The 24,971-nt window shown below is 41.7% G+C and overlaps 1 protein-coding gene across 3 annotated transcripts in view; it reads right to left on the minus strand.

Moving 5' to 3' along the window:
- Window positions 1–765: 765 nt before the first annotated feature.
- Window positions 766–24,971, minus strand: part of LOC107144727 (endoribonuclease Dicer) — a 29,735-nt gene continuing 5,529 nt past the window's right edge. Inside the window, exons 5-19 of one of the 3 annotated variants that reach the window (XM_048799278.1) lie at window positions 24,323–24,462; window positions 22,472–22,651; window positions 22,006–22,219; window positions 21,659–21,812; window positions 20,276–20,458; window positions 19,925–20,030; window positions 19,320–19,495; window positions 17,158–17,938; window positions 13,938–14,093; window positions 13,292–13,420; window positions 10,070–10,970; window positions 8,190–8,458; window positions 5,638–5,800; window positions 5,481–5,556; window positions 766–5,119 (exon numbers count right to left, since the gene is read on the minus strand). In XM_048799278.1, coding sequence (XP_048655235.1) covers window positions 4,954–5,119; window positions 5,481–5,556; window positions 5,638–5,800; window positions 8,190–8,458; window positions 10,070–10,970; window positions 13,292–13,420; window positions 13,938–14,093; window positions 17,158–17,938; window positions 19,320–19,495; window positions 19,925–20,030; window positions 20,276–20,458; window positions 21,659–21,812; window positions 22,006–22,219; window positions 22,472–22,651; window positions 24,323–24,462 — 3,794 coding nt within the window. In that variant the 3' untranslated portion in view covers window positions 766–4,953. Of the gene's footprint in view, window positions 5,120–5,480; window positions 5,557–5,637; window positions 5,801–8,189; window positions 8,459–8,489; window positions 8,624–10,069; window positions 10,971–13,291; window positions 13,421–13,937; window positions 14,094–17,157; window positions 17,939–19,319; window positions 19,496–19,924; window positions 20,031–20,275; window positions 20,459–21,658; window positions 21,813–22,005; window positions 22,220–22,471; window positions 22,652–24,322; window positions 24,463–24,971 lie in introns of those variants that run through there. The other 2 variants (XM_015488549.2, XM_048799279.1) reach the window with 2 other exon arrangements.

Consider the following 24,971-nt stretch of genomic DNA (forward strand, 5'->3'; position numbering starts at 1 on the left):
TTGCTGGTCCCGGAAGCCACAGAAGGGAATGACTGCTCGTCTCTGGAAGTCACAGTCAACAGTGGCAGAAAGGAGATGAGGCCACGAGGCTCGGCCGGACCATCCAGTGTGTTCTGGGCAGGAACACCAGCACACACAGGCACGCAGCACTTCCCCAAGTACTTAGGGTTGAAATACACACACTTTCTTCTCCTTTGGTTTAGGGCCACCAGGAGGGATTAGGAAGGGATTAATTTAAACTTGCAAAAGGGAAGACTAAAAATTTTTTTCTCATTCTATAAAACATCTGCCTATCATCTTCCTACAGTCAAGTGATTGCCCCTTCGCGCTTACATTACTTACCAAGAGGTTGACTCACAAGCTTGAAGTAATAGAATTCTTTCTTAATAGATAATATGGAAAATGTGTCCTAAAAACCTGGAAGCTGAACATTCTGTCCACTGTGCTTCAGAATAACTAATTTCACGTAAGCAATGTGTCAAACATATCACCAATGATCCCAGGACCTGGAACACGTTAATCAACTGTGACATAATTTCAGAAAAAACCACACTTGCAAAAAGACAATTGTTACAATATAATTCTGTTGGTAGACAAGAAGCATAATTTGATGAACCAAATTTCCTCCTGTGAAAATATGGACTCTTACATGATTCACCAGGGAATTCAAACATTTTTAAAACATTTCTGCTACCACTATTTAAATGTTATCATCCACATGAAGTAAGTCAAAACTGGAAGGGAAAAAGATCAAAGGACACAAAGTGAACAGACCATAACTTTATTGGAGATTTACTTGGCTACAATTATTACAAAAGAAAACAAAAAACAAACAAACAAAAAAAGGTAATTGTGATCCATAAGGTGCAGACTGCAAATTTCTGCAGCATGATTACTATGAAAGAATTACATCATGTTCCTTAAAAAACAGCTGCAGCATGTGATGTGAAGATTCTATTGTCAATGAAATGATGTATTAGTATTACTTGATTTTAGTCATTTTCCTTTACTCTATTTACAGCAGAAAAGGCAGAGATCTTCCTCCTGTTCATCTTTGCATTTTTGCTATATAACCTGCTGTTGCAGTGAATTTTGAGGGCATCTACAAAATTTAAACTGTCTGTGGTTGACGTCCAAATATGGATAGAAAAAAAACAAGCAACGATGAAAACATATTTACAAGTTAGTTCTGAAAGCTCATTTTCACCGTTAGTGGACAATACAATGGTCTCAATGCAAATTCCCTAGATATTGCTACTGGCACCTCCAACAACTTTTAAAGTCATTTTACTACTCTTGGTCTTAAACATATCTTTAAAACTTCTCATGTACAATATAAAATAAGAGAATTTATTTGGAAATAATTAAATTTCAGAAAAGCAATCAGTGGCTGGAAAAATATACCTATTTAGATGTGATTAAAAAAACCACACGGGTGGTACACACGGCATGAGCTCCTCCTCCACGGACAACTGTAAACCAGCTACAGACTCAAACGTGACTCGGACACAGGTAAATAAAGACGCCAGTCTCTGCTGGCCTTCGTTTCTGCGGGAAAGGATTAGATGCCCTAACCGAGCAGGATACAGAGTTTTACATTAACAGGGCCTTAAGAGTGTGGTGGGGTGGGCCCGGGTCTTGAATACTCTCTGTATTCTGCGGCCACCACCCACTGCCAGGAAACGACTGGAAGAGCCGACTGCGGGTGAGCAACTGCAGCTGGGAACTGGACACGCAGAGCCAGAGCCATCTCAAGACTCTTGCTCCGCAGGCAGGGCATCGAATCTTTCTGAGGGCAGGCTATTATTATTAAGAAAGTAAAAATAGAAGTATTTTAAAGGATAATTACAGGAGTGTTAGAGGTCATTCTAAACTTAATCATTTCACACATGTAAAAGAAATGTAACAAACATTTTTAAAACATAATTAAGAGTTCAGTTAACAAATCTTTGCAATACTTTCACAAATGGTAAAAAATGCCACAGACGAAAATGACCTATTTAAGTTGTGCAAGTATATGACACATTGCAGGCATTATAATCATCTTTTTCAAATTCAGCAAATCAAAACAGCAGCAAGGCCAAACCACATTTTTCCTCTCAGTTAAGCATATTCTCCTTGAAATGAGGTAAAGCATGTACCAAGTGCAACGCTCATCTGTGCATGAACAGAACAGAGGGGGAAAGCTCTTCAAAACGCAGCATAGTCAGGACTGCAGAAAGCATATCATGAAAGAAAGGAGACATTTACAGTGAAGGTCCATGCCAACCGACCTGCACACCATCAGGGTTCCTGCAGTGGCTCTGCCGAGAGGCACCTCAGCGGTCCATTATCATGTGCCGGGGACAGCCCCACTCACCAGCCCGTTTCCACGGCATGTTCTGCCCCCATGGCCATTGCAGGGGCAAAAGATGCACACACAGTTTTAAAGTGGGGCAACAGAGTGACTTTTTTCTTAATTGACAGATGCAAAACATGTCAACAAACTAAACTGGGGAAAACTTGACAGCATGAAAACTCAGCAGCACAAAAGCGTTCATAACCATTTAATGTGTCTAAATAATATTTATTTATTTTTTACTTAGTCACCAGGGGATCATAGAATGCTTCAAACTGTTAATATCAGCTCTTTTTTTCCAAAGAAAAAAAAGAGGGGCAGTAATAGTAGTAGCTCATGTTTGCTGTTGATAAAACATTTTGAATAGTAGCAAGAAATTCGTGCCCCTGAGAATGTATGGCCTAATCATATGCGAGTCTGAACTTTTTTTAGTATGATCATAAAATATTTTTCTTAAGGTTACAAAATACATTGAGGCATTTTCAATGAATCATGACTGAAACAATCTGATTTGAAAGCCAAGAAGCCAGAGAACGCCCTAACACTGGGATAAATGCATCAGATTCAATGCAAAGCCCAAAGCTCCTGGCATCAGGTAGTTTATAAATTATCAAGAGAGCCATGATATGACCACAAATCATCCCACAAGTAAAATTCATATCCAGCCTCACCTGTTACCTGTACACTTTCATAGTTATATAATTCAGGAATCGCTTGGTTTTACCTAATATTATCGCACCTAATATATTTTTTTTAAATCAAATAGACATCCAAGGTTTGTACATCAGAATTATTTTTAAAATCAGTCACCTAGATTAATTTGCTCAAAAACTCTAAGAATTTAGATCTCAAATTAAGACAACAAATACACTGGAGAAGCTCAACATCCCCTTCACTTGGGGCTGAGTATGAAGCAGAGCTGAAAGCTGCTGTGTGTGGGCAGAGGTCCTTCTCTGCGAGTGGATGGTGCAGAAAAATATCCAAATGTAATTGAAACGTAAATGCAGCATTACATGAAGCATCGACTTCAAAACGATGTGCTGGAAAATACGAGACACCTCTGCTCAGCTTTCTTGAACTTCAAGCATAATTAATGGGGCAAATTGCAGCAAACTTCTACTGGTATTTTGGTGGGAGCACAAGACTGACCCACAGCTTTAAAAAAGGTAAATTAAGAGGTATTATAGTTACAGTGCAAAAAAAAATTAAAATTTCAAGCATAATACATAAACATAGCACCAAACAGGGGGAAAATGCATGCAAAAGAAAAGAAGAACTGAGGTATTGAAGTGAAGAGTGCCTACAAGTCTAATCAAAGAAACTCTGGCAAATGCCTAAATTTTTTTCCCAAGATGGAAATAATGAGCTAGTTTACCTAAATCAATGACCTAAACCACAGATGTATCAAAGTCACGGCAGACCATCGCCAACGTTCCACTCCCGTGGCACTGCCAGCACAGCTCTGGGGAGAGTGTGTGCCACGCTGGAAAGCACAGCAGGAGACGCAGGAGAGAGGACTATAGCAAGGTGCTCTGTCTGCTTCTGCAACAAACCACCAGCCAGTTATAAAGTCTGCAGCATAGTTCAGGTGTGATATGTCTAAGGGTTATTTCATTAGAGCGACAGCCTACAGAGCAAAATCACTCACCACAAACATTCCCATCACTGGAACTACCTAGCGGGAGGTTTTTAGTAAAACTGGGTATTTAGCCAAAGATCATTTTGATTATGATGTTAAAAAAATTCATATTCTGGTTTTTAAAATGTCTTTGGAATACGTGTGACAGGAATTCTAGTGTAATCCTGTAGTAACAACTATACTAGTGAGCTGTAACTGACTCCATCTCAACATCTAATGTATAATAAAACAAAGGGAATGTAAATGGTTTGTTCAGAAATTAAAGAATATTCATGAAAGTTTTAATTTTAAGGCAAGAACCTTTTTTATGCAGGACCACATGGCATCGAAAACTCAAATTTGATTCACCAACATGCCAGCCAATGCTGATCCACAATCCACTCCTTACCATCAAGTGCAACAGCGCCTGGAACTTCACCTTACACAACACAAATGGAAAGAAAAGCCTACACCTGCTCGCTCCTCCTCTCGCCGACTGCATCGCTCCACTCGGGGCAAGGACTCCCGCAGGAGTGGCACTACCACATGCACCGAAGGGTGTTCAGGACGCTATGGAATTCTAGGGGCTGTTTGAGGATTAAGCTCCATGGCCTTCTAACGCTAGGCAAAGCCGACAAACGCAAAAAAACCCAAAAAAACAAAAAAACAAACAGACAAAAAACCGTCAATAATTATTTGAACACTTGCTAAATGTCGTTAAAGCACTCTTGTGATTTAAACAAAGCAGAAGTGAGGAAAGAAGACAAGATTGTGTTTGCGCAAAAAACTAAAACTACAATTAGTTTCAAAAATTTTATACATATGTTAAATGTTTTATTCTGTTATCTATCTTGTTATCAAACTTTAAATTCTGCCTTCCATTCATTCTGCTCAATACCAACTTAAATCATTCTTTTCGATTTAAATATTTTCCCCTTAATTCTGTTATTTTATTTTATTTTGTTGTTGTTGTTGTCTTTAAATTTAAAAAGGGGCTTCAGCTGTTGGGAACCTGAGGTTGATTTGCTTTGAGGCTTCGGAGGGCTCTTCTTGCTGCTGCAGATTTGGCAATCCTGTAACTTCGGCCAACACCTTTGAATTTCCCCTTTCCTACTACTTCCACAGTGACTCTGACCTTCCCATCGTAAGTTCTCTCAGCCGGGCTGTAAAAAACCCAAACAGCCTGAGTTAGAAGTCAGAAGTATTTATTATCATTGTCAGTCAGCATTCCATATGCACTGTCAGGCCGATGTCCTGGGTACGAGCTGACACCGAACAAAGGAAACGTGCATTAGGGCTAAACGGGGGCACACCGCCGACAGAGCAGCTGCCGTTTCTGCCTTAATTTAGCTTTGCTTTATAAAAACAAAAAAGAAAAAAAGAGCTGTTTAGTCAGATGAAAATTGGATAATAGCATGCCACGGCATCAGTATTTTTCAAAATCATTGTTTAATGATATTTCAAGAACTTCTCCCTTTGCTCTTAAGGCAGTTAATTATTTTCCACACATATTGTTTTGCTCACCTAAATTTGGCAGTTTCTGGTTCCATTTCAAGCAGTTCTCGCACAGGGGAACGGGGCACATTTGCAGAAAACTTTTCTATAATCAAAATCAAAGAATTATGTGTGTAATATCCTTGAGACATTTTTAAATTTTATTTCAACAAAGAATCCACAATACCTATTAGTGGTCGCATCATAGGATAGTACACCTGCCACACCATCTCCAGCGACATTCCACTATCCATATAGATGGCACCAGCAAGTGACTCAAAAATATCCCCCATGGCCTTTGGAACTTCAATATCCTCCTCTTTTTCTTCATCCTCCTCTGATCTCCTAAGCTATAACAGAAAGTGACGTAAGCCAAAGGTTGCAGAGAGGCAGTGCACAGACGCGTTTTCTTTCCTTAGCTAGTACTTCTAACAACGCTAACAATACCAACCATTTATGGGTCGCCTGCAACACTGTGATAGATTTTTCCACAAACATGATTTTTAATCTTAAATAAAAATTTAAAAAAGGAGAAAATTCCCTGCCCCATTTAGCATCTACACCCAGCAAAGGAGAAAAAAATTACTTCTAAATTAAAACAAAAACAAGTTTAGCACAAAACTAGAGGTCAATAAGTGTATAAAAAAACCCTTTTTCAAATTCACTCATAATCAAAGAATTGCACACTGAAACAGTCCTCCCCCCAGGAAGGTTGGCGAGGATGAAACAGGACGCTAACGAGGACAGGCTGGGCAGGGTGTGCTCTGCGAACAAGAGAACAGGACTTTCATGGCAGATTTTTTTTTTTTTTTTCTGGAAGATTTTCCCCTCCAGGCTCTCTTTTCATTAAACTACTTAATAAATGTTCATTATAACAGAGTACTTGACAGTATATTCAAATTAACAGGCTAAAATTTTACGTATGTATCAAAAGCCTTTTTAAAAGTTCGAATTCTATGATGCAATTCTGCCTCAAGAATTTTTCTTAAAACACCCATGTTTACTAGAAGTCCTAATTAAAAACTATTAACTATTCAACCATAAAGAACCCTGAATTAGCCATATTTGACTCCACTACTGAAAACCATAATGCCAATCAATACATGGAAAGTCAGCTACAATATATTAAGTGAAAAGAACACTATACATTATTCCATTTTATGTGTTATGCATGTTTATTTTTATACACATTAGCAATAATACATCTCAAAATGTTAATATTAGTTATTTCTGGAGCAGCATAATTAGGCAACTTGAATTAATTAATTTTCTTTGTGTTTACTTATATTTTCTAATTTTTCTAAAATAAATGCACAATATCTGTGAAAGAGAAATAAACAGAGGACACTTAGTCACACAAACTTCTCTATGATGCTGAAAACTAGAAAAACAAGATGCTTACTGTTCATATGTCATTGTTTTGAAATAGAAAGGAATTTTTGAACTTAGTAAGTTAAATTCTCTCCTTTTATAGCTGAGGAAACAGAGAGAAAGAGAAACTTCTTTAAGATCAAATATTAAGCTAGAAAAGCCAGACCGTGACATTCTCAATAAGCGTCTGTAACTTCTATACACATTTCTATAAACCAAGGGAAGTCAAAGAACAAACCCTAACAGAACAGTGTGCCCCAATGGCATCAAAAAGAGAACAGAAATCTAATTTAGTGAATTCTTCCACTTTTGAAGTACAATATTCCTAAAGAGTGAGAGGAGCAGGGACACTGGGACCTGGATGACACAGTTCCTGCCCGGCTGGGCTGCGCCTGCTCTGCATCAGAGCTGGCCCTGCAGGAAGGCCCACAGGAGCCTGCCCACCGCCCTCCCTGCAGGGCGCAGCTGTACAGGCAGCACTTGACGCTCACCCTGTGGCAAGGCTTTAAAAACCTACGTTCACTTTTTTCTCACAAAAAGCAAAAAAAAATTCACTACAGCCCAACAGTAGTTTGGAGCAATTAGAAAAGAGAGGAGGTACAAATTAAAACAAGAACAATTAAGACAGCTACAAAGTCCAGAATAAACTCCTATACAATAAGAAAACAAAAGGGATCAGAATGAGAGGAGTAAGGAATGGGAGCGCTCTCCCAGGGCCCTGGGTAGAGGGATGAACCCTGGAGGGTGGGAGGTGGCTGGCAAGGCCTCCGCAGCACCCTCTCCCACAAGGGCTCTGGAGAGCTCACTGTGGGCAAACATCAGAATTCCTTCTATCACCAGAGGACCTCTGGCTGAACCTACCGGAGATGCTTCCCAAATCCCAATGGTTAAAAATTTAGAAGTTTGGTTTTCAGATGAGATTTTCCCATTTCAAGTAAAACTGAATGTATTTGCGATGCTTACCTCAGATATTAGCAAATATTTCAGATGCATTTTAAAAAGAAAAAAGGCATCATAAACCACCCTGAGCTTTCCCCAAGGTCAAGCCTGCTCTGGGGCAGGGGGAGGTGCCCTTCTTTAGTGTGCATAAACATGGGAGCCTGATGAGGGGTGGCTGCCAATCCGCAGCGCCTCCTCTCCACTTCAATACTGTACAGCCCAGAGTGTGGGCGGTCAAGTCCAAAAGCCCACCTGACCACAGCAAGTCACTTCTCAGTTCTCCCTGAGAACACGTAGCCTGTGGACAGCGCAGCCCTGGCCTTCAGGTGTCCCTCTGGACAGCAATTAAGTCAGAGCTCAAATTACCAAGACTGCTAGTGGGATGGCTTTCTTCAACACTGAATTCAACATATTTTAAATAGCACTGACCTCAGAGTCCATCCCTTGCATCTCGTTCTTCTCAAGCTGAAACTGCACAAAGTCGTCAATGACATGGAAGAGCTCGGGAGAAACAGCTTTAAAGTACTTGTGGTAGTCATACTTCACAGCCAGTGACGCAAAGATGGTGTTGTTGACCAGAGCAGAGCGCAGGTCGGTCAGGACCCCTGGGGAGTGCTGCCGTGGGTCTTCGTAAAGGTGCTTGGTTATGAGGTAGTCCAAAATTGCATCTCCCAGGAATTCTAAGCGCTGGTAACAATCTGCGCGAGGATCCAAGGTGGAACCATCAGCTTGTGCAGCAACATCTACTCTCCTTCCGAATACGTAACTGATGTGAGGTGTGATCCCCAGACCCGTTTTAAAGACGTCTATTTGTATATCTTCCTCAATGAGAAAATTACTTATATCATATCATACTAAAGCCTCTGAAAATTAAATTTTAACAACAATTTAAAGCAAATTTATTATATATATAAATTGGGGTCATAAAATCTTCAAGTGGCCAAAAAAACTAATTTGCTATTTGCCAGGTGATATATCTAACAGGTGCTCTTCTTTGCACCTGCTGGCCAGGCAGGAGCTGGGCACCCTCTAGAGTCTCCACACACACTGCCGCTTCAACGACACCAGATCCGACACACACCTGCCACCCCTCATGCTGTGCTACCACGCTGTGCAGTGTCTCACCCACACTGCAGAAAGTGTGGCTCAGTGACACCACTCTTCACCACTCCTGACAGAAGGAGACCCTCTTCTCAACTGGAACTAGAATGCTGAATCTGACACAAACCAAGAGACTGAGGAAGGAGCTGTGTGCGTGAGCAAAGCACTTGGGCAAGGATGGACGGCTGCCAAAATGTGAAGTTTTCAGTGCCAGCCTACGTCCCGACCTGCTAGCGGTGACTAAAGGAATCCACTCAGCTGAGGGAATGCAGGCCGAGAGACATGAAGTGACCGGTCCCAAAATAGCCATGGAGTCAAGAGCCAAGGGCTGAGTGGGACAGGCTGGCACCCAGGCCTTGTGCCCAGCAGAGTGAGCACAGAGCAAGCACCACCTCTCCCCCCGCTGAGAAAACCATTGACCTACATCAGTCCTCAAGTCCAGAATCAGAGAATGTTTCATACTGTGGTTTTCTATTTTGCATCTCATCTTAATCTACATAGTGTAATCATACAAGCTACAAACTTTATGCTTTGATATTTTGGATTCAAGCATTTATTATTTTCATACAGAAAACAAAATATAAATTTTGTTTCCCAGGCTGAAGCTGAGTTTTGTTTTAATAACTTGTGCTGCTTTCTACTCTCATGGATTAGGAGCCTCTTTGATAGAGGAGGAGGAAAGAGACAATGCAGAGTAGAAAGGTGACGGCAGAACGAGGGCAAGCGCAATGGAACCTTCCTGTGAAAAAGTTTCCTTTAATCTTTTCATCTTCAGATTTTTTAAAAGACCCTAAGACCTTGAGAGAGGGATGTTTTTGTCTACTAAGAACAATAAAAAAGATTTGGAAACACATGCAGAATATATTAATAAATCAAGAATCAAAAGCAGCACTGAGTGGGCATCAGAAAGATACTTGGATAAGATGGGGGAAAGAACAGCAAAATAGGAGGGCTCAGATTTCCCTAACACTGCAACATCTAGGACAGCACCCAGAGTGTCACACTCCCAGCTGTCAAAGCTACAAAGCAGTTCTTACTCCCCACAAGACGACGAAAATAAAGGATTCTTTCTGTTCTCGTCTGCTTCCTCTGTGACCAAGCACATTAAGCCCAGGACTGTGCAAGCACAAGCTGTTTTTATAAGGCCCAAACAATGGGACGCACACAGAGGCTCCTCTGCAGGGACAGGGCGCAGGTGGGCTCCTTACCAGTGATAGTGTTGTAGTGGTAGGAGGCATGCGTGAAGGCCTGCAGAAGGTAAGCTTTATTCTTGAATCTGTAGTTGATTTTCTTCTCAAAATTTTCGAACCCTGATATCAGGTGATTCAGGGTTTTGTCTGCATCTGGATGGTCAAACATACACCTTGGGGGGATCTTCAGACAGCCGTACTCCAAGTCCCTCCACGCCGAGGGCCGAGGGCTGGCCGCAGCGCAGCTCCCTGAAAGGTTCTTTTGTTGGCTGCTGAAATTCTCCCGGGCAGGGCACAGGCCCTTTTCCCGAGCAGTCCTCTTAATCACCGGGAGCACCTTCAGGCCGAGCGAGCAGAGGAACAGCTGAGCAGCCCGCTCGCCGCAGCTGGTCAGGTAGCAGCCCAGCAGGGCTTCCACGCAGTCAGCTATGCTCTTGTCGGCAATGCACTGCTCTGTGTGCAGGTCGTAGGAAATGGACTGCTTTCCTGTGTCGACGCCACAGTTTTCTTCTGACGGATTCCAGAACCCCACCACAAAGTCATCCTCCTCAACAGCTTTGCTAGGATCCAGATAGCACATGGCATCCCAAGAGCTGTAGTCAAAGTCCTCAAAGTCTGATGAAAATGGTATGCTACCTAACGAGGACTTTTTGGGCATTTTCCACTCATATGCAGAATCAGTGGTTGAGAAAGGAGAAAGAGAAATCTTCTTTACAAAAGCTCCTGAGCCCATCAGCATGTTATCTATGAACTTGATATGCTCCTGATCATACTCCAGGAAATCGTCTTCATACTCGGCTTCCTCCTTCGGAGCCCTCCACATCAGGTCCTCCTCCTCCTCCTCCTCCTCCTCCTCCTCTTCCTCCTCCTCCTCTGAGTCGTCGTCCAGTTTGCCATTAGCCAACATGCAGTCTTTTGTCTGAAACAGGGAATGGGGAGAAGGAGGGGAGTCATAGCTGCTGTTTTTAAAAGGGTTTGAAACTCAATAAAAGCAAGGGTTATGGATAATTTCAAATGACAACCACAAATGCTAAAAGGCAACTTTAAAATCATGACCATTTGTTTTCAATTAACATAAAATAAGTTATTTAATCATATAAACAAAGTAAAACATGTTCTTTGAATGTTCATTTTCTAAGTTTTAAAATGACCTTTATCCAGTATAAAGCTTTAAGTTTAGACTCCTGAACATGGATATAAAGTTAAAATTAATGTCCACACTGCAAAACTTCAACTCTGGCAGGCCACACAAGGCAGGCACTCATCTGCTGATCACAGAGATATCCCACTTGGCTGACAAAGTTTTAAATCATGGTGAACTAATTTCCAAATTAATAAAATGAAATTCCAATGTAGAAAAGCGTTACCATTTCAATTAAGTAAATATGTACTACAAAAACAAATGAAATTATTTTTAAAACCTTATAACACTAAAAACATATGCTAGGGTTTTATAATAAAGTTTTTCTCCTGACTTCCACTTCAAATCAAAGCACATTAGCTAGAATGTAGAACCAAACTGCTTTGCTTTGTAACAAATAAAAACGAATGCTGAAATAAGCTATGAATTTGAGAAATTATGTGTTTCCTCTCACTCTGAGCTGCAGTAATCAGAGTAACAGATTATAGCATAACTGACAAAAATAGAAAATTTAGACTAACATGAAACACAACAATCCAATTGCTGTCAAAAAATCTTTGCTAATTCCAATTTCTTTGGCACAAGCTTATTTGTGAATGACAACCTTAATAATAGGCTAGGCTTTTGTAATGATGTAACTTTTTCACAATGCTAGAAAGATGCCAAATTTCTGTTAAGCGTGAAAACAAAACAAAATAACAACAACAAGTCCACCACTTTCCTTTGGGGAGAAGGGCAGGAAGGCATGATTCAATTTTGATTGTAACAACTTTTCAGAGTACTCTGACAAACATTTGCAAACTGCTAAGCAGTTTTTAAATAGTGCAAAGATTTTCTTTTAAACCAGGTTTGAAAGAGAAACACTTGATTTTGCTGAAAAGAAATAACAGTAAGGCAAGCCGTATATCTAGAACTATATATCCTTCAGTTTTTAAATTAAAAAAAAGAAATTTGAAGAGTAAGAAAGGGCACCAAAGAAAACTACAGTGGTAGACCTCAAGGAACTAAACCGCTCTATTTTCCAAGGTAATATGAGCTGTTCTTGACTATTGTTTGGTTCTTCAGACAAAATAGGCCAAAATGCAATTTAAAAAATCAGACTGGATAATTTTTTAAAAATTAAAAAAGTCCTTTTGTTTCTTTAATAAGGCATCACAATCAGCTGAAATCAGCAGAACACAAGGACACAAAGGACCAGTTTTTATCACCAACAGTGTGATCCTGGGCAAAGTCCTTTCATGCTTCTGGTATTCAGATTCTTTATCTGAATAATGTGGGGATCGACCTCACAGAAAGTTCTCCAAAAGCACTTCACACCTTGTAAGGGAAACATCAGCGTGAACCCTTTTCTCTGAAAGTTCACGTCACCTCTCTACCTGAGTCACCACCACTCTCTCTTCTTGGAGGCACCTGTGTGCAAAGGTGTCAGCTGACCCCATCTGCCGCAGAGCAGGAGTAAAGGGGGGGGGGGGCGGCGCGGTGGCGAGGCACAAGACCTCAACATGATGCAGGGCCAGTTCCAGTCACACAAACCAAGATGGAGGGCCAGGCTTACGATGCGCTCCAAGAACCAAAGTGCCACACCATCAGAAACCCAAGGAGAACGAGGACCTCCATCTTAAAACAATAAAAACAAAGCTGACATGCCGGTCACCTTTATGCTACAATTTTTAAGAGTCAAATATATTATGAAACAGGGTTTATTTATAAAGACGACAGCTGTTATTGGAAGGTTTTTCATAGCAATGCAACATATTTTCTAAAACTCAATCTATACATTTTCTATTGGTTTTACATATTTCTAAATTAATAACAAACATGATTTTTCTGAAGTAACCTGCATTAAAATATTCTCTTAATGCTTTTCCAAATAAGAATCATTTCTGTAATAAGTCAAACACTACATGAGTTAAAGTAGGCTCAATAAACAGGTATAAACTGAATAGTCGCAGAGCAGACTACCTGTAAATACTAAAGACATACCTACAACACATGTCCTAGGAAAGGCGTACAGAAATGCTATGCAGAAAATAGAACCTGGAAAACTGTGTGCTCGCCATCAGCCTGAGGGAAAAATGAAGTAACATGAGCCAATTTACCTTTGGTGCAGATAACCTGGGACACGAAGCTGCCTGAAGATGTGTGTGGCTGGAGAGGCCCCAGCGCTCTCCCACTGTCCACTGGGCAGCTGCGTCACAGCGCATAGGCCCCAGCCGCCCTCTGGTGGCCTTCAAGACAAGACAAGGGCAGGCAGCCGTGCTACATGGAGTCTCCTGGAGCACGACTTCAGGATCTCCAGGACAGCACAACCTTTATGTGTGATGATTTCTCCCCCACCCCAGTTCACAAGAACAGAAACAGTCCTGAGAAAATCCTAAGGTGCAAAAGCTAGATCCTACTGAAATCAATCACTCTTACACACAGCCTGAAGATCATGGGTCACTGAAAGTCATTTCCTGGAATATAGCTAAGGATTTAGAATAAACTGTAATACATAATAGTAAAGTGAAACTTAACAGGCTGTGATTTCTTTTAAGTCAAAATATAACAAAATCTCCTGCCTTTGGTAAAGGAAGATAAAAATGGAAATTATCCTCCACAGAAAAGATGGTCTACTTAAAAAGAATTAATTTAATATATTAAATATCTGTTGTAAACATACCATGATCAGAAAACAAACAAACAAAAAACAACAAAATTCACCAGCTACCAAAAATAAAATACTTCCAATTACTAAAAACTTACCATTTCATCCTTTTCCCATTTATCTGTGTTACTTTTGTCTTGATTTACCACATAACCAGGAGGAAGCCAATTCACAGGGGGATCAAATATAGACACCACCATGCGGCTGGGCAGTCCCTTCTTTTTGCCAAGGCGATAGAGATTACAGTTGCTGACCTTCAGCAGAAAAAATCATAAGACACTTACCATTAAGATCACTGGGGGAAACTACACAAGGCTTACTAATATATTCTCAGCTAAATGTTCTTTATGTTACTATAACGGGTTACCAATTTTAAGGGCTGCATAGATTTTTCTATGATAGAAAAAGAGTTTTAAATTCCCAAGTATTCTATAACTTTTAGTATAGTTAGTTAAATATTTCTTTTTTTTTTTTTATTGGTTGTTCAAAACATTACAAAGCTCATGATGTGTCATCTTTCATACATTTGACTCAATTGGGTTATGAACTCCCATTTTTACTCCAAATACAAGTTAAATATTTCTTAATAAAAAAATACACTGTAATTTATATTATATATAACTAATATATATGTAAATATATGTATATAAATGTGGATTCCTTATTAATGAGCCAAAGTTCAAAGTCTTCAAAACAACCTGTTAATATAAAATACAAATTACTAATTATAACTATCAATGTAAGAAAGAATGCATGTCCAAAGGTGCTGTGCAGTACTCACAGCCTTCCCTCCTAGAGCCTACGTACAAATGTGATTTCAACTGTGATGCTCCTTTGTTTGGATGGCCTGCATGACATTTCATTCCATGGTCTGAACATGGAGCAAAGGCAGTGCAAGGCACTCTCTCTGCACATCCTGCTGCGCTTCCCTGCCCACCCTGGTCCAGGCGCCCTTCCCAGAGCCTCTGGCCTCTCCCTAACCTCTCACACCACTTCATTCATCTAGTTCTCACTGGAGACTCGGGTTCAGAACTGTCCACCCCATTTCCATTTTCTAAAAATATCACTGCAGCACTTCCTGAGCCCTTGTGCATGTCACCCCGCTACTATTTAGCCAAGTACCCAATCCTGAAAGGCACTTGGCCAGGCAGCCCTGTGGCAACTGCTCAGAGGGACAAAGCAGTCCCTGCAAGGTGACCCGGGGTGGGGGAAGAGACCTGCCTAGGACGGCTGCTGTGTGCCAAGCGCTCTCCTCACCGCCTGAGCCAGAACTGACTCCAATAAAATGTGAGTTGCCCTTTCCACACCCGACTATAAAGCCGCGCATAAAGCGAAGGGGATTCCCAGGAAGGGAAAGAACAAGTGGGTGGCCACATGGAGAAGGGAGAAGGAACTAAAGAAGAACTCAGGGATGAGTTGAAATTCGGGACAGGCAGGAGGCAAAGGGGGAGAAGTGCCGGGAGGAGCAGCAGGGCCAGCCAAGGCACAGGGCTGGGTGGTGAGCACGTGAGGTCCCTGTGGAGTAGCAGGCCACAGCCCAGTGAGGCCCGCCCTCGGGAGTCCTCTGACCTGGCCCTCATCCTGGCTCAGGGAGCGACAGTTATTTCTGTAAGAAATTAGGAGCCAAGGGCTCAGAGCAGACGCAGGGATGGAGTCCTCCCTCCTCCCTCGAAGCGCTCATCCTCAGACTCCCAGATCTTCTTCAGAAATCTCATCTGTCTCAGAGCTTCAACTCCCTCCCCACAGAGGCCTCTGCAAAACCACAGCTGAGTCCCAAATCCCAATGATCGGAGCATTTCCCCTTCATGTCCTACGAGGTCTCGAGGCACAACCCTCCCCACCTCCTACCTCTCTGACCTCCACATGGCTGCTCTCCTCAGCCTCCCGGCTGGCAGAGCTCCCGTCAGGGCATGACCACCCTGTCTCAGCTCATCAGAAGGCAGCAGAGGACAGGAGGCCGTGGTGTGGCCTCCAGCCTCAGACACTCTCCCGACGGTGCTGGGCCAGCAGGGTGACCGGCACCATCTGCCCACACTCCTCAGCACCTGCCTCCTGGAGCCCTGCTGAGGCAACTCCGGGTGGAGCCTTTGGAGAAGCGCTCAGCACAGTGCCTGCCGTGAGAGCACCAGAAACAGCTGAGTGTGACAGCGACAGGCAGGGTCTCCAGACTCTGCCCTTACTTGCAGCGTGAGTCAACCTCTCCTGCCTCCTGTTTATCTATCTATAGAAATGGAAGTACACATCTCTCCAAATTATACTCAGGATTAAATTAGGCTTAGGTATGTTTGTGCATGTGGTGTGAGAGAGAGAGAGAGAGAGAGAGAGAGAGAGAGAGAGAGAGATGCACACACAAAGTGGCCTCAGCAGTGCCTGGTGGTGGCTGAGGTGCCATTTCTTCCCTCCCCAGCCTCAGCTGCTCCCTCTCCCAGAACTCCAGCCTGCCCGCCCTGCTGCTCGGCCTGCTCTGGCTCTGCTGTTTAAGCCACGCTGCGTCCCAGAGACCACTCACGTTAAGAACTATCAGTTCACTATCGTCCTGGTCCCTCGCTTCACCCCCGACTAAGGCCCTCAGCTGGCGCGCCCTGCGCCTCCTCCACACCTCCCTCAGCTCTCCCACTCTTGGACTGTGCCGCCTGCACCTGCCGAGCGCTGGCTCCTCTGCCGTCACTGGTGCTGGTCACACATGTGCACATGCCTCTTCTTCCAACTCACGAGTGGCCTTCCTTTGAGAGCCGAGGGTCACCAGCTCACTTTCTTTGTCACCACTTAACAGTCTGCACGAGCCGCCCTGCACCCACTCTCGTCTGAAGCACACACACTTCCCCGGGGTCACGGAGCCTCACAGCAACTCTGATGTGACTCCTTACACCAAACAGGGACTGACTGGCTCTGGGATGCCTGTGACTCTGTCCCCCACACAGCTCCCCGAAGCCTGTGTCCTACTCAAGTGTACACCCCCGTTTGCCCACACACGCCCTCCCACCCAAAGGCTTCCCACGCCTGGGGTGAAGTGCCAACCCGGGGTTCTGTGATCCCTCTGTCTCCCTTGGGATCTAGGACTTAGACTTGCACCAACAGGTTTACCTGAACTGAATTTCTATGAATAAATAAAGCATACAAACATCAGTTGACCCCTGAACCCGAGTGTTGACAGCATGGAGCACTCGTGTCACCAGGCGAGAACCCACAGGCTTCACCTGGCCCTTGTGGAACGAAGGAGCGCAGCGCTTGGCGGACTGTCCCGAGGTCACACCACCCTGCAAACTACCAGCAGGCCCCTGAAGAGCCTGCCGCTCAACCCAGAGAACCACAGCTTACCTTTTTGCTTCTCATGTACGAAAGGCGGCCCTCGTGAGCATCAGGGTAAGTGCAAAACAGATACGTGGTGATGGCGTGCTTTAGAAAGGAGTCGCCAAGCATTTCAAGCCGCTCCAGGTTAAACCCATCACTGGCATTTGACAAAGTTAGAGCCTGAAGAATGAGTCCAGGATTTGGGCCAAGAGTCCTCGAGGAGTACCCAACAGAAGGGCTCTGCTCAGCACCCCTCCTGTCCATAAGCGCTCGAACGGTGTCTGTCGTACCGGGCATCGCGGCCATCAGGGGATTTCCTTCTGAGGTAGATTTGTTAGCATTTCCATCAAGGTATTTATTACTCAGTAGAGTACATTCATCGCTGGGCTTGGGCTGGTTCTCATAATTGTATAAATTCTGAATGGGATATGAGGTAGTTGGTTGTACAGGTATTTCCTGCTTGTAGTAATTCAGCTGATTTCCTTGGCAAAAGTCTCTGTTAGCTAAGTCGTAACTGCCATTGGCAAGGTTTTTATTGTAAGAAAGACCATTAACTGCTGTCAGATCTGTTGAAACCTCAATCTGAAGCTTACTCGGCGACTCGCTGAGTAATGCTCTACAGTTCACAGACATTTGGTCATGGTTTTCTAAGGAGGTTCTATTAGCACCTGGATGTGCAGCATTTTCAGGGACTACAATTGTGCTGTGCTTACAGTAATTATCATTTTCAGCCGTAGAGGAGTTAGAAATTGAGATGAAAGATTTGCTGTCAATAGATTTTTTCCACCCGAAGTCTAAATTAGGGTATCTGCAAAGACATTTTCATAACTTCTTCAGATCCCTCAAAAGGGCTAGCTAAGAACACAGCAATTTCAATTTAAAAAACTAATAGTAAAGAACAAAATAAAGACACTCCTCTACTTTTAGAGAGAAACAAGTTTCCAAGCTAGAAATCAACATCACTTGACACTCCACACAAAGTCAGTTATAAAGTGGGATTGGTTTCACTCGGCTGCCCTCTGCCCTGCCCTCCGCCCTGCCCGAGCACAGTGCAATGACTGAGGCACATGGCACAGCCTAAAGGTGGCCATTAGGACTTGGAACCCAGGTTCTCTGGTTAACTAGGTGAGCGGCTTACACAACTCTGTGGCTCAGTTTCTGTACCTGGAAATGCAGCTCAGGATTCCTGCCTCACAGGATGGCCCTTGGATTAAATGAGCTAATATAGGCTGCCTCATTTAAACACGTATTTAACGCTGTAGCAGGTACTCAATCAACAGAGCTGCGATTGTCAATGTTATATTTTTTAAAGATATATTTTTAGGGCTGGGGTTGTGGCTCAGCAGTAGAGCGCTCTCCTAGCACATGTGAGGCCCTGGGTTTAATCCTCAGCACAACCTAAAAATAAATAAATAAAGGTATTATGTCCAACTATAGCTAAAAAAATCAATATTTTAAAAATATATCTATTTTTAGTTGTAGATGGGCACAATACCTTTTTTAAAAAAATTATTTATTTATTTTTAGGTGGTGCTGAGGATCAGACCCAGTGCCTCACACGTGATAGGCAAGTGTTCTACCACTGAGCTTCAACTTCAGCCCCATTAATGTTGTATTTTTAGAGTTATTTCAATCCCTAGAATTGGACTATTGGATAACCAAAATTAATTTCAGTGGTTAAACCAAAAATTTCCTTAGGGTGCAGAGACTTTACTAATGGGGGAAAAAAATAATGAACACAAAGAATACTGAGGTAGAGGTAGACCTTTTTTTTTTTTTTTGTGGATTGAACCCAGGGCCTTGTACATGTGAGGCAAGCACTCTACCAAGGGAGCTATATCCCCAGCCCAGGGTAACTGCTTTTTAATATACAGGGTTTTCTTCCAAAGAGGAAGCTGTCCTAAAGACCTGTTTTCACTCACTTCCATGTCAGCACTGAGGGACGAGTAAGCACCTCTGCTTCTGGGCTCCCCTCCCTCTGTAACTTGGTAAGAACAGAGGGCTTAATAACCTAATGTGCCAATTTTCACTTGCAAGTCCAACAAGACATTTTTTAAATGTGTTAGACATCCATGTTTTGCCTTTACTTTTTAAAGAAATATTTTATATAAAATTAAATTTAAATTAATTCCATTCTCACAAATAGGACTTCACGACCCATTTTTTCCTGGCCAACAGTACAGGCATACCTAAAATCCGCAGGAAGTGATCGGACTCCCACGCCAGCATCACTGGCTGTCTGGGCTCTTAGCTCCTCTGCAGTCAAAAGGCAGTGAAGGCGATAAAGTATACTGGGGAGACAGACTGCTTTTCTCCACAGCGATGCTGGAATTGGATGTATAGCACAGAGTTCTGGAACCAGTATCTTTGGAATAAGGAAAAAAGGTGAATAGATAAATAAAAAGCACACACGTGCGCCTGGCACATACACAAAATGTTTTTAAAGTAAATTAAAAGACCAATTTCACTAATGGATGAAGATGAAAATTACAAATGCTAATAAGATCTAATTTCACATATATTTTTTAAATAATTCTTTAAGCCTAAATGGAATTTGACCTAAGATTCATGAGGATGACTGTGTGATACAGCATGGACTAATGACAAAAGCAGAATGCTCAATCCTTACTGAAGAAGGTATTCAAGTAAAATTCAATATATAATACTGATTAGAACAAAACAAAATCTAAGGTAGAGTGACTTCCCCCCAATTTGCAAATCACTCAGTGAACCTGATGATGTAAAACTGAAACTTATCTTCAAACACAGTGACGACACCAGCAACAACCAGTACCTGTTTATTCTGCAGACTCTCCCACTTGGCTTTTCTCTTCTCAGCACTGCTGAGAGGAAGAGCTTTCCCCTTCTGATTCAAATGTCGAGGTGTCAGAAGATTAAGTCTATAAAAATTTCAAAACAATTTTGTCAAACAAAAGTAAGTATGCTTTCACAGTGGTCTTCCAACTTCAGCGAACTCACTTAACCACAGACTCCCGAATCATACTCCCAGGTATGCCTGGGTGCAGAGGGGTCCTGATTTCAGAGTCTATGGGTAGGCCAGGGGCACAGGGAACCTCCACATGTGAACCCGACCTCCAAAATGAAACCCTCCAGTGCAATCTGACGTCACTTATGGAGCTCTCACCTGGAAGATGTGTGGTCCACATCCAGCAGTGGCTGGTTGAGATTGGTCAGGTCAAGGTTATACTTCGTTTTATAATATTCTGCAAAAGTTTCATACTCAGGGGAAGGAAATTTACTGAGTGGGGTAAGATCAGTGTACACATCAGCTACGTAAAATCGATGAGGCTGATCAAAATTGCGGTATCTGAAAAGAAAAACAATTACTTTTCTGTTTAAATCAACTTTTGTCAAGACACAACTGTTTTAATTAGAAACACAAATTATGATTAAGAATTCAAAAGGTTAAAAAGAAACGAAAACATCAATTCCAAAGGATGTATTTCAACTGAACAGGAAACAATATATTTTTTTAGATGTTGATGGATCTTTATTTTATTCATTTATTTATATGTGGTGCTGAGAATCGAACCCTGTGCCTCACCCATGCTAGGCAAGCACTCTACCACTGAGCCACAACCCCAGGCCCTAAAAAATCTATTTTTATCAATTAAAAACTGACTCTCTGCTCTCTCCTATTTTGTTATTTTTGTTCTTAATATCTACACTTTGATAATACATGAATGATATATGGTATCTTTGAGAATCTATTTCATCAATATAATCAAAAGAGAAAGCTTACAAAAACTTACAACTAAGTGAATATTGGTTTCTTGTTTGTTTGTGGTACTGGGGAATGAGCCCTCATTTTTACTTTTCATTTTGAGACAAGGTCCCACTAAGTTGCTGAGGCTGGCCTAGAATTTGCAATCCTCCTGCATCAGCCTCCTGAGTTACTGGGATTATAGGGTGTGTACTCACATGCTCAGGTTAATGAATACTTTGAATATCACTAATGCTAACTGTGAGATATCTGCCACATAAAATGAGTTACTATTTTACCCATGACAGTGATAGACTGGTGATAACTGTCATTTAAAACATGGCTTTCAAGGCACACAACCCCTCCCAAAAAAAAAAAAAAAATCAAACAAAGATTAAATTATACAAGTACTCTAATTTTTTGAAAAGTTCCTACATTTAATTTTATTGTCCCAAAAGTTCATCCTTAAATTTTCACAAGAAAAAAATATTCTGACTTCTTATCTTCACTGAGCTTACATAACATTTATATAACTTATATAAATTTTAAGAAGCAAAACTATTATGTGATCAAATTATATAAGACTTTAGGGAATTAAAAGGACAGAGGCTTTAGGAAGAAAGACAATCAACATTATTTAGATGTTCTGACCCTCATAAGTAAAATCTCTTTACTAACAATGCTTAGGTTTCTGTAAAGCAAGTAGCCCAGAGAAAACAGCCCCTTCTACCGTGAAGGGTCATGCAGCCCCACTGCCGAGTTCACGAAGCACCACACTGCTTTCCCTCCAGCTTACGCACCTACCTTGGAATGATAACTGCATCTTGATAATCTTCTAATTTAAAAACAAAGGGAGTTTCTTTTGAATACTTTGTGCTGGGAATGCCTATGCGCGCTTCAGATTTCTCAATATCTTCCATGAATTTAAAATCAATGTCCAAAGTGCTGGAGTCATTAACTTAGGAAAGAAAATAGACTCTTTAGCTTATTAAAATATAACACAGATAAGATTCTTTCTGACTTGAGCTGTGTACTAACATGTACCTAATGTAGAATCATCAAAGTGAGAGACTGCTATAGTATATCTGATTAACTAATTATCAGCAAAACTTTCTTTCTGTGGCTACACTTCAAGCCTGGGCCCTTCTTACCAACGTTAAGAGGTAGAACACAGTATGCTGAATCAGCGTCTGTAGGTTTAAATTCTAGTGCAGGTTTTTCAAGCCGAAGAATATGTGAAAATATATACTGGTGAAGCCTTGTAATCAACTCGAGCATCTGCAGAGACAACGTGAATCCAGACTTCTTCAACTCAATGGATATGGTGACCTCTCCAGAGCGTGTGTACACAGGAAAGTGTGGAATCTTAGCAAAAAGAAAACAAAAGCACCCTTCAAAGTCAATAAGTCTTCACCCCAATATAGTTAACTTGAGAAGAAAATGATGCCTTCTATCAGGAGGAGAGATACCCCAGTCTTGAGAGATACCCCACTCTTTAAATGTTAAATATGCTGAGTTAACGAAGACACTTACTACTAATTTTTCTTTCCCTATTTCTTTTTTAAAAAAGCAAAATCTAAGATATTTTTAACCCGACAGTCATGATAGAAGGTCTACCTGAGGTATGGGTTTGGCTGTCAGTATCCCAAAGCATCGTGTGGTGTCTTCGGGGGGATAGAGCTTCCGCCTTCTGAAGTTAAGTTCATCAGGTAACGGAGTAGTTAAGACCATTCCTATCACATAGAGGTAACAGGGCTGCTCGGGTTTGGGATAACTATCCCTTAAACACTCTGGAATCTAGAGTTGGAAACAAAAATTGAATATCATGCACAAGTATAAATAGCCTCTATTCTAGGTGTTGGCAAGAAAATTCTTCCTAGCATACTAGGGTTGGGACGCAGTTCAGTGGTAGTGAGCTTTATGCGTGAGGCCATGGGTTCCATCCCAGTACCACAACAGGGAGCAAAAGAGGGAGGGAAGGAGAAAGGGAGAAAGGAAGGAGGAATCAAGAATCACTGCAATATCACCACTAATGTACTACATTAGATCAATTGTATTTTTTAAAAGAATCTTCAGTCATATTTTGATATACTGCATAATTCCTTAAACGTTTTTCTATGCATAAACATATATAGACATATACACACTCCTATTTTTCAATACAAATAAAGTCACACAACAGACTGTGAGCATGCGTGTGTGTCTGTATGTAAACTAATCTGATTTATCCCCAGTTAAGACATGAGAGTATTTTTCAATGAATCCCCACAATCATTTTGATGGCTATCTCATTATGAGAGTGAGCCATGATTAAATCATCTCAATTGTTCCTAAGATTTCACTATCAGTACAGCCTGCAGACTAGGGTCCCGCAGTTTCTGAGATAATGACAAATCACTGCATCTATAGTTAAAAGGTACAGAAATGCTGGACAAGGGACAGCAGAAGTCTGTTCAACAGTTCACAAGGCAGTACGGCGCTCTCAGAACACTCATCATCTGTGGGATCCGCCCTATGAAATAGTCCAACAGGAAGACTCAGCATGAAGGAAACGAGCTTTCACAAAAGTGGCTAAAGCTCATGAGTTTCACAAAGCCAATATGGCTGTGGATCTTGAAAATGCTTAGTTGGGTATACATTTGTTAAAAGTGAAACTAAGGGGCTGGGGATGTGGCTCAAGTGGTAGCGCGCTCGCCTGGCATGCGTGCGGCCCGGGTTCGATCCTCAGCACCACATACAAACAAAGATGTTGTGTCCGCCAAGAACTAAAAAATAAATATTAAAAAAAAAAAAAAAATTCAAAAAAAAAAAAAAAAAAAGTGAAACTAAATAAAACCTGTAAAAGCAAAAGAACCATACATTTAGATTAAGATAAAAGTATACAGCAAAATTTTGCTTTTGTTTGAAGTTCTTATGACATAAAAATATAAGTATTTTAAAAATAAATACTTTAGCAAGTATGGCTATACCCAGAAGTCAGACTCGGAGGTTTTAGTGTGTGAATCTGCCAAATGTCACAGACCAGGCGACAGTCCACAGAAACCACCTGTTCTGACCCCAGAGGCCCACACCTGACCTCCTGGCGGAGACCATGCTCCCACCCTGTGCACTTTTCGCCTGCCCACTGCCTCACACACACCTCTTGTCTCAGTGCCAGCGGCAAGCAGGGCAAGACTCACACCATAAGGGAGAACCCAATGGTGTCTCTGACTAAAATAAACTCATTCTAATGAGTCCAAGAATCCTTTTGAGGAAAAAACAATAACCCAAAATGAATAAAACAAACAATATCTAAAGTGAAACAAGCTAATCTGAGAGAAGTTATGAATCGGAGAAATGAGCTGATATCCACTGAGTGGGTCAAATCACAAGACTGGAAAAACAACCACGCAGAGAAATTTAGAGTTGATACAACAGGAAATCAAGTCAGAAAGGCCAAATTTTTATTTAGTTCTAACCAATACTAACTGCTTTTGGGTAGCACTGCCTTCGTTTTGTGGAACCTGGTCTTCCTGGAACACTGGTTTCTTCTTCATCGTGTAAATCAAGCTCTTCCTCATATTTAACAGTTTCTTTTCCAACTGGCATCAAATGTTCATCCAGTTCACCTGAGAAAACAAAAAAGAGAGTTAATATAAACAACCCAGATTTTGCTGACTGGTTAGTAAATAACCTAAAACAGTACTATGCTAAGAAGTCAGTGAAAAAGCAGTGAGAACTAAAGCACTTCTACCTTTAACAAGGTCAAAGCAACCAGAGGTGAGACGTCAGGCAGCCCACTTTGACATCCACAGACTCAATATGAGCAGAACTGCAAATTCTAAGTCTCAAAACTAAAAACATCTAAGGCTGGATTGTAGCTCAGTGATAGAGGCTCACCTAACATGCAAAAGGCCCAGGGTTCCAATCCCCTTCACTGGGGGAACAAAAATGAACGGGAAAATAGCACATATCGCTTCTAAACAAAAGGCCACAGAGAACAAGTCTTCCCATTTAAAAACAAAATAATTAAACTCAACACAGTAAAGATGAATATGAGAGACTAGCCTCTCTCTCCCTCTCCCTCCCCTCCCCCCGCTTCTCTCCTCACCTCCTCTCCCTCACACACACACACACA

The sequence above is a fragment of the Marmota marmota genome, unplaced genomic scaffold, assembly GCF_001458135.2.
Source record: "Marmota marmota marmota unplaced genomic scaffold, marMar, whole genome shotgun sequence".
In the NCBI taxonomy this organism is placed as follows: domain Eukaryota; kingdom Metazoa; phylum Chordata; class Mammalia; order Rodentia; family Sciuridae; genus Marmota; species Marmota marmota.